General features: G+C 40.5%; 1 protein-coding gene across 1 annotated transcript in view; it reads right to left on the bottom strand.

Moving 5' to 3' along the window:
• The window catches only part of LOC311111430 (leucine zipper protein 2-like), a 165897-nt gene extending 157416 nt beyond the window's left edge, over positions 1-8481 (bottom strand). Inside the window, exon 1 of the mRNA XM_084154145.1 lies at positions 8333-8481. Coding sequence (XP_084010271.1) covers positions 8333-8394 — 62 coding nt within the window. The 5' untranslated portion in view covers positions 8395-8481. The remainder of the gene's footprint in view (positions 1-8332) is intronic.
• Positions 8482-10245: the final 1764 nt, after the last annotated feature.

The following is a 10245-nucleotide window of genomic DNA, read 5'->3' on the forward strand; positions in this document are numbered from 1 at the left end:
ATACCGTATTACACAAATGTCATTTTTTCACATCTCGGGGCTCTTGACCTACCCTGGCTCTGCATTTCTGAAATCATATGACGACAAGACAAAAATCAGGCCGGCATTCTCAAGCTGTGGCACTGGTTAAAAACTCTTGGGCTTTGCTTACAATGGTGATGATGGAGGCGCATAAAAAATCTAATCATGGTGGCAATCTTCAATCTAATTAACCCTCTACTGCATGCATTATGATAGAACCATGCCAAAAAAGTTTTCCTCACTTGAAATGGCCCCAAATAGCATGTAAAATACATTTACAAAAATATATTTTTTTAAGTGTCATTTTGGGATTTGTGCCGTATGGCAAAACTATCCGATAACGATAACAATATGCAACTACTAAAAACATGAAAAAGGTGTTTCTCTGATAGAAATATGGTGTTTGAGTTATAATTGTATTGTTTTTATTCCTTCACACTATCTGAAAATACGTTTTGTTGTAAAAGAAAAAAGAAAAAACTCTTGACATTTTTTATATTTTCATAAATAATATTATAATATTTTATAATGTTATGAATATTAAACATAATTGTTTTATCCACACATATACAGTGGGGAAAAAAAGTATTTAGTCAGCCACCAATTGTGCAAGTTCTCCCACTTAAAAAGATGAGAGAGGCCTGTAATTTTCATCATAGGTACATGTCAACTATGACAGACAAATTGAGAATTTTTTTCTCCAGAAAATCACATTGTAGGATTTTTTATGAATATATTTGCAAATTATGGTGGAAAATAAGTATTTGGTCACCTACAAACAAGCAATATTTCTGGCTCTCACAGACCTGTAACTTATTATTTTAAGAGGCTCCTCTGTCCTCCACTCGTTACCTGTATTAATGGCACCTGTTTGAACTTGTTATCAGTATAAAAGACACCTGTCCACAACCTCAAACTGTCACACTCCAAACTCCACTATGGCCAAGACCAAAGAGCTGTCAAAGGACACCAGAAACAAAATTGTAGACCTGCACCAGGCTGGGAAGACTGAATCTGCAATAGGTAAGCAGCTTGGTTTGAAGAAATCAACTGTGGGAGCAATTATTAGGAAATGGAAGACATACAAGACCACTGATAATCTCCCTCGATCTGGGGCTCCACGCAAGATCTCACCCCGTGGGGTCAAAATGATCACAAGAACGGTGAGCAAAAATCCCAGAACCACATGGGGGGACCTAGTGAATGACCTGCAGAGAGTTGGGACCAAAGTAACAAAGCCTACCATCAGTAACACACCACGCCGCCAGGGAATCAAATCCTGCAGTGCCAGACGTGTCCCCCTGCTTAAGCCAGTACATGTCCAGGCCCGTCTGAAGTTTGCTAAAGTGCATTTGGATGACCCAGAAGAGGATTGGGAGAATGTCGTATGGTCAGATGAAACTAAAATATAACTTTTTGGTAAAATCTCAACTCGTCGTGTTTGGAGGACAAAGAATGCTGAGTTGCATCCAAAGAACACCATACCTACTGTGAAGCATGGGGGTGGAAACATCATGCTTTGGGGCTGTTTTTCTGCAAAGGGACCAGGACGACTGATCCGTGTAAAGGAAAGAATGAATGGGGCCATGTATCGTGAGATTTTGAGGGAAAACCTCCTTCCATCAGCAAGGGCATTGAAGATGAAACGTGGCTGGGTCTTTCAGCATGACAATGATCCCAAACACACCGCCCGGGCAACGAAGGAGTGGCTTCGTAAGAAGCATTTCAAGGTCCTGGAGTGGCCTAGCCAGTCTCCAGATCTCAACCCCATAGAAAATCTTTGGAGGGAGTTGAAAGTCTGTGTTGCCCAGCGACAGCCCCAAAACATCACTGCTCTAGAGGAGATCTGCATGGAGGAATGGGCCAAAATACCAGCAACAGTGTGTGAAAACATTGTGAAGACTTACAGAAAACGTTTGACCTGTGTCATTGCCAACAAAGGGTATATAACAAAGTATTGAGAAACTTTTGTTATTGACCAAATACTTATTTTCCACCATAATTTGCAAATAAATTCATAAAAAATCCTACAATGTGATTTTCTGGATTTTTTTTTCTCATTTTGTCTGTCATAGTTGACGTGTACCTATGATGAAAATTACAGGCTTCTCTCATATTTTTAAGTGGGAGATCTTGCACAATTGGTGGCTGACTAAATACTTTTTTTCCCCACTGTATAACAAATATTGTTTGGCCATATGTTATCTTTACAAAACTTAAATTGCAGTTCCACTATCGCAAATGTAAAGATTATGGAAAGAAAGCCCCACAGAGTGGGTGCATATCATGTCTTTACCAAAGCACATCATTAGCTAGTCTAAGCCCCCCCCCCCACTTCTGTAAAAAGTAATGGTGTTTGTATTTTTTAATTCATGGAAACAAGGGGGTGAAGAGAAATGATAGCATGCAGTAAAGGGTTAAAAAAGATCTCCCCATTCAACAACTTATCCATTACCACAGGGGAATACCAATACCGAACAGTTCCCTGCGCAAGTTGTTATTTAACGGTAGTCTTTCCTTCAACGCGTAACCCCTAGAGTCTATTGATGCACCGGTGTGTCAATCTTAGAAAAGAAAGGTAGAACCCTTTACATGGAACACTGAAGAACCTTTTTGAAACCCTTTTTTCTAAGAGTGTAAGTAACATAATAAAAAAATCCCTATGAAATTCCGTCAATGTAAGCTAGAGATATCTGCGATGGAAAGTGGCAGAGCTACAGCGCTGTTTGTCAGACCAGGAGACATCCCAAAAATCGGTCTTCTCAGTCTGTAGCATCCGAACAGCCTATAGAAAGGGGAGACTCTCACGATTGTGTTCTCTGTTTTGCTCTATGGCCCCCACAAGTGTCACGGGACTCGTCTAAAGGTAACCCATACAAATGAATGGAAGTATGGAAGTAGATTTGTGCCAAACAAAAGGGGTTAAATATGTGAGCTAGATATAGGACAGAAACGTCAAAACCTTATTCCTTATGATACATTTCTTGACTGTCTTTTTTGCCATTTATGAATGTGTTATTCAATGCATTTCTATGGGCTATAGTAGTAAAGGCCAAATTCAATATTTGATCAAATTATTTGTAAAAATATTTTTTTATATCTAAAGAGGTCCTGAAATTCCAAATCAAATAGTTAAATGATCCATGGTATGACCTTAAAACAACTACTTATGTCAACTTAGAACTGCCCCCTCAACGGTTTAGACTTTTAAGAATGAATTTGTCACCATGACCAACCATCTGAAATCATCCACCGTTGTCCCAAATTACTACTGTGCAGCAAAATACATGAGTGTTTGAGCAAGATGTCAATCCAACAAACCAGGCTTCCAAATACTTGTGTTATAAATCAAGCAGAGCATTTAATTGAAATAATGATGGACCCTTCACTCCGTAATCACAAAGAGCCAACTTAACTACTTGGCAGAGGAGCCAAAGCCGCTTCCTGATGATAGACAAAGAGCAAGCAAGCACCACTACACTCACATTTACCTTTCCATATCTCAGGTGCTAAACAGTAGCGGTGGATGAGACGAGATGGTCTCTTTGGTCATTACCCCCGGCCAAGCATGCACAGTCCATCAATGCATATAGATTATTATCATTACCATCTTGCCGCTGTCAATAGTTCAGTCTAATTCCCAGGATGCCCTGGACTTGACCCTCTGGTCTAGTCAATCACTTTTCTTCTCCGTCAAACATTGTTTAGAACTACACAAAAGGGCCAATTCGATTAAATGGCCCAATTCGACAAAACCCATACCCAAGAGTTAAGAGGGAAAACATTTAAAGCATTTAAAGTAACAAAATAACATTATTGGGGTTGATTCTTTCCCATGTTGCAAGAAGGGTTTGTTTCTTTTGAGTCGTTTTCTTTTGAGATTGTTTTATTAAATTACTTAATCGATACCTATATAATATAATTGATCTTATGTAAGTGATTGTCTATAGCACAATTCCAGATAAGTAAGAACTTTGTATAAATAAGTAGATCTAGCTGGGGGGTAATTAAGGATAGGTTTTGGAAACACTGCTTTACAGAGTAAATGCTTGCTGTTAGCCATGACCATGACATATGGAACACATACAGTAGTAAAACAATTAGTTATGAAATAAATTGTAAACCAAAGACAAGCAGGCCTAAACAGAATATTATAGTCTAAATGTCTAGTTAAATAAGATTTATCTGAATTATATGATCTCAATAAATATGAAGCGTTCCCCACAAATATGGAGGAATCTGTAATGGTTAGATGGCCACTAAGGGCTTTGGGGGTTAATGATGTGCAAATTGGGGTTATTCTCAGAAAGATTACAATTTTTCTGAGATACAGAAAGATACATTTCTTATCCACAGGAAATACTGTATCTTGGCAAATTAGAAATGTAGTCCATCATTTCAATGGGAAGCTTCTGATTCCCATCAGTTGAGTAGCCACCGACTGTCATGTATAGCTGCTAGGTCATTATGCTCTCATTACAAAAGGACCTATTCCCCATTACCTTTCAGCAAGATGACCTACTGGATATTAGCATGTATTATCAGGCTATTACAGCTATTGCCAGGCTCCCATTGTTAATCTCCAGAGTCATAAACCGCATTCCTCTTTAATTTCCTGATCCCATCCAACATCAAATAATTAATTTATTTAAAATGCAATATGTTTAGTATTTACAGCCAGGTGTGAAGAGACTAAGCAATGCAGGCCCTGTCTGTGTGATATGTACAGTACCTAAATACTGAATGTTATGGAGGTCCCAATGGACACCGGCATTTGCCTAGGTAGGAAACATCGAAGTTAGTGTCAATAATAAAGAACATTTGTGAAAATCCCATAAAAGAGACGTTGCAAAGACATGATTGGTGACTCGGTTGGGACTGCATTGTAGTGAGTTGTGAGCAGCCACATGCGCTCATGCGTTCACACACACACACACTCAGAAACAGCCACAGTACTCTAAGCCTAATCAGATGCAAGGAGGAAGTGTGGCAAAAGTGGCTTGAATTTCCCCCAATCAACTCTATATAGTTACTTTCTCCCTGGTCAATTATGTGCCAGTTTGTATATCAACCAACAACTTAGCTCCATATAATCTTTGAGATTTCCAAAGTACTCTCATATAATTATATCAATAAAAAAATATGACTTTATAGGCTTTTAGAATTTTTCAGTGGTCATTTCAATTCTTGATACCAATTGATTATAATGATTATTAATATTATTAATTATAATAATTATATATTTTTTGTTTCTAAAACAAGTGTGTAAACAATGTATACCTTCAAAATATGTTTTAAACTATTTATTGGGTGTCATGGACTGTCAGTTCTTCCATCTAGACCACTGGTTTACATTTCCCTAGCCCCATCCCTCAGCTGTCGATCATAAGAAATCCGCTAGTATTGTTTGTTTGTGGGGAGGTTTAGCAATAAGGACCTTTATGAAAACATTATGATTTTTTTGTTTGTTTACTCTATAATAGAATGCTACGATAGAATACTTCACGCATACATCAATGTATTTCAATTCCTTTTATATACCAAAAAGTCAACAAGACACATTTCATGTCAATTAGCAACCAGAAGATAATTCCTCTGGTACCATTACTCAGCGTATTGAGATCCGTTTATTCAGAGGTTGTGTCTACACTTAACATTTACATGTGACTATCAGAATACGAAGATCGCATTGAAAAGACAGATATAGACGCACAAAAATCGCTTTGTGGTCTGATTGTATTCAGATCTGTCTGAGGAGGTGGTCAGGGATGCATCGTTTGTGGATTTCTCCTTAGTCTGGACACAATCAGGCTACCGAAAGCGCATACAGTGGGCGACGTCATCAGCACTCCTCCCACAAGTCTCCAGAAAACGTGTGTTTTGGGACCTAGAGGCACCTTTTCATTATAATGTCAGAGGAAATACGTTCCTAGAGTGTGAGGAACGTGCTTGCTGGCCTAAACACATTTTTTTTGACTAAAGTTATGCTAACCCGTTTGCAATCCCTTTAGCGTTGCTTGCTAGATGCATGACACGTTCAGAATTCCATGATCAGAACTCTATGATCAGAACACTAAAGCTGCATGAACTGTCAAGTAGTAGTCTAGTAGTGATACCTGCTCAGGGACCGTTGAATTAGTCTAGGTCAGAGCCATATACAGAATTGGACTGGCCATAGGGTAGTTCTGGCAAATCCCAGATGGGCTTCATCTTTAGCAGAGTGTGCCTGTCTAAATTGGTGCTTTTGCGCAGAATGGTCATTATTTGGCCAATTATGGGGGCCTCTCAAGGGAAGAAAAGGGCATGGTGTCGGGGCCTCAAGGAAGAAAATGGGCTGGCCAGGCCGATTTCTGTTCCCAGTCCGTCCCTAGCCATATACAGTATATAGATCTATCTTTATAAACTGGCTCTGGTCTAGGTAACTGGGGAGCAACAGAGCTTAACACATCAGTTGAGCCTCTGACACATTAATGCCACTTGTTACATATAAGTAATTAGTAAAATAAATAAATCAAGCAGCCAGTCAGTCACTCACTAAGATCATGACTTTAAGTGTCTCATTGGGGTGGGTCATTTACACTATATATACAAAAGTATGTTGACATTAGTGGATGTTGCTGACAGGTGTATAAAATCGAGCACACACCCATGCAATCTCCATAGACAAACATTGGCAGTAGAATGGCCTTACTGAAGAGCTCAGTGACTTTCAACGTGGCACCGTCATAGGATGCCACCTTTTCAACAAGGAGAACGCTAAATGCCACAATGCATAGTGCCATTGGTCTGGGGCTGCTTTTCATGGTTCGGGCTAGGCCCCTTAGTTCTAGTGAAGGGAAATCTTAACTCTACAGTATACAATGCCATTCTATAAGATTCTGTACTTCCAACTTTGTGGCAACAGTTTGGGGAAGGCCCTTTCCTGTTTCAGTATGACAATGCCCCCATGCACAAAGCGAGGTCCATACAGAAATGGTTTGTCGAGATCAGTGTGGAAGAACTTGACTGGCCTGCACAGAGCCCTGACCTCAACCCCATCGATCACCTTTGGGATGAATTGGAACACAGACTGCGAGCCAGGCCTAATTGTCCAACATCAGTGCCCGACCTCACTAATGCTCTTGTGGCTGAATGGAAGCAAGTCCCCGCAGCAATGTTCCAACATCTAGTGGAAAGCCTTCCCAGAAGAGTGGAGGCTGTTATAGCAGCAAAGGGGGACCAACTCCGTATTAATGCCCATGATTTTGGAATGAGATGTTCGACGAGCAGGTGTCCACATACTTTTGGTAATGTAGTGTATCTCATCCAACTTTGTAAAACACAATCCAAATAGTCATCAACATATTCATTATCCAATATAAACTGTGCTTTCAACATCAAACGGAATCAGACTTTTTGTATCTCCAGCATCATCAAATTAGCTTATTAAAATCTGTCAGGGCTCTGCAAAATGTGCCAATGCATTGATTGTGTATGTGTATGTGTATGTCTCTGTGCATGTATCTTCTGCCACTACATTCATCACTTAGGAGCACACTTGTAGAGAGGTCTACCAACCCAAGCTAAAATTCCATCAGGTCAAACTAGACAAAACTGCAATGAGAGGAGAGCAAGTTTCATAATGTGCATCGTCTTTAAGTCATATTTAAGACTCTCTAACAACCTTGGCTTTTCTTTCACAAAGCCCCCGGTAATGGGAGTAGTGTTCAGGCACTAGTTTGAAAGAGGAATGATTTTATCAATGGTTTAATTAATCATTAAAACCTCCCTCCCCACTGCACGTCGCCTCATCTCTCCATTTCTCTCGCCTCTCCTCCTCCTCCTCCTCCTCATCCCCTCCTCTTCCTACTCTTCCCCTCAATGCATTATTCTGCACACACACTCTCTCTCTCTGAAGACATTGCAACATACTGGGCAGCTCAGTTCCTTCTTCAGCCGGCTATGACTTAACTTGCTCCCTTCCAGCAAGCTGGAGACAAGACCTGCCGCAATCCCAGTAAGTGATGCCTACACAATTCCAAAGCATTTTTAGCCAGTGAATTTCACCACCAAAGACATGTATATCTTTTAGTTTAACACAGATAATAGTTTAATAGATAAACCTTTATTTTGCCTACAGTCTACTGCCTCAGAACATCATGCTCCGCAACACAGGACTCCCGCCAGAACCCAGGCTGCCTCAACCTATTTCGCAGGACTGGAGCTAAAGATTAGTATCTTCTATGATTAGCCATTGTGCATTCACCCTCCCCCTTTCTTTCAGAATCACTGAAGGTGAAGTAAGAAGAATATACTCTTCTTTTCAACTTACCTAGTGTTGAGGCTCAAAGCTGGACAAAGAAGCAGGAGGCAAATAGCTCTGATTAATTTCATAGCTTTGTCTTGCACACACTCCGATTCTCTCTCTCCCTCTCGATTGCTTTCCTTTCTCCTTTCTCTCCCTCTCTAGCTTGCTCACTCACTGGCTCGATCGCTTGCCTGCGCGCACTCACGCACGCACACATACGCAGAGAGAGGCAGACAGATGCAACCCAGTGGCTCTGACAGAGCAAGGGAGGATCTCTGGCTTTAAATAACACAGTGACACAGACAGACTTATTAATGAGGAAGTGAATGGGGGTGGGGGGTAAGAGGGGCAGAATCAGATGGGAGAGATGAGAGCAGCTCCCACTGAGCATAGCAAGGGCGTAGGCATGGGTGGGCCTGGGTGGACACAGGCCCACTCACATTTTTTGTTGTTGTTGAAATGACGTGGAGACAACATTGATTCAACCACTGGTGGTGAGAGCTGAGAGGCATTCGTCCCCATTGTGGCTTGAAGAATCCCTGGCAATGCAGCTCCCCCGCCTCTCACTCAGCACCTATTATTACCTGCACTCTAAGGGACTACAGGAGCAATTATGCAAGGATGGGAGCAACAGGGTCACTAGCATAACAAACACATGGTTCACCAGCAGCCTCTGTGATTCAGCCATAATGGAATGTGTTCTAATTAATCAGCATGCTGAATATGACACCTGTAAATGCTACAAACAAATGGTCTAGAGTTTAAGTGCCGTATTGATAGAAAGGGGGGATGGAAATGTCAATCGATAAATGTATCATTCCTTCAACCCCTTTTCACACCATCCCTTCAGATTTTTTGGGTGTCTGTTTGACCTCATCAAAGATTTTGCGAGACGGGTGCTCTTCAACATGATGTAGAGGATTTTGTGCATGTTTTAAATTAGGCATATAGCGGTCTGAAATACGGGCAGAATATTCAACACGACAACACAAAAAGGTGGAGGTCATACACCATAGGCATGATAAATTATTTCCATTAAGGATTTAATAGAGTTTGGAGTCCATCGTTCCCAGGGTAGTAACCTACACCTCATTCTGTAGGACTTCCGCCCATTTACTGGGGTCTAATTAGTCCAAGCCCCATGCACAGTGACTAATTCTTAATGAGAGCTTTGGACCTCGGCATGCTTTGGTGACTGGAGAGTGTCCTAAAAGGGGCACCATAATCCGTCTTAATTTTGTAGCGCATCAGCCAGAAAGTGTTAGTCCCACTGGTAGTGAGAGTGAACCTGTTTTGTGCATTATTATGGGAAAATTAGATCAATGCAATGCAAGAGTTAATTCTATGTAATTTATAATTACTTCTAGAACTACTGTATTCAATCAGGAACTTCTTGACATAAAGCATGACGATAATTTCATATTTGGTCTGAGATCACTTGTGAAATCAAAATACTATGGTTGCCTTTACCACAACCATTTAATTACAGTCCATAAACATTTGGACATTGACCAAGTTATTATTATTTTAGCTGTCTACCACAGCATATTGGAGTTGAAATTAAGTAATGAATATGAGCTGAAAGTGTAGACTTCCAGCTTTAATTTGAGAGTATTTACATCCAAAGCGGGTGAACGGTGTAGGAATTACAGCACTTTTTATATGTGGTCCCCCCCCCCTTTTTTAAGGGACCAAAAGTAATTGGACAATTGGCTGCTCAGCTGTTCCATGGCCAGGTGTATGTTATTCCCTCATTAGTTCATTTACAAGTAAGCAGGTAAAAGGTATAGAGTTGATTTCAAGTGTGGCATTTGCATTTGGAATCTGTTGCTGTTAACCCTCAGTATGAAGTCCAAAGAGCTGCCGTTTTACGGGCTCCTAACTAACTGTGCTATTTTGTTAGTTTTTTCGCATTGTTTGTAACTTATTTTTTAACT

This window comes from Coregonus lavaretus (genome assembly GCF_964263955.1).
Source record: "Coregonus lavaretus genome assembly, chromosome: 37".
In the NCBI taxonomy this organism is placed as follows: domain Eukaryota; kingdom Metazoa; phylum Chordata; class Actinopteri; order Salmoniformes; family Salmonidae; genus Coregonus; species Coregonus lavaretus.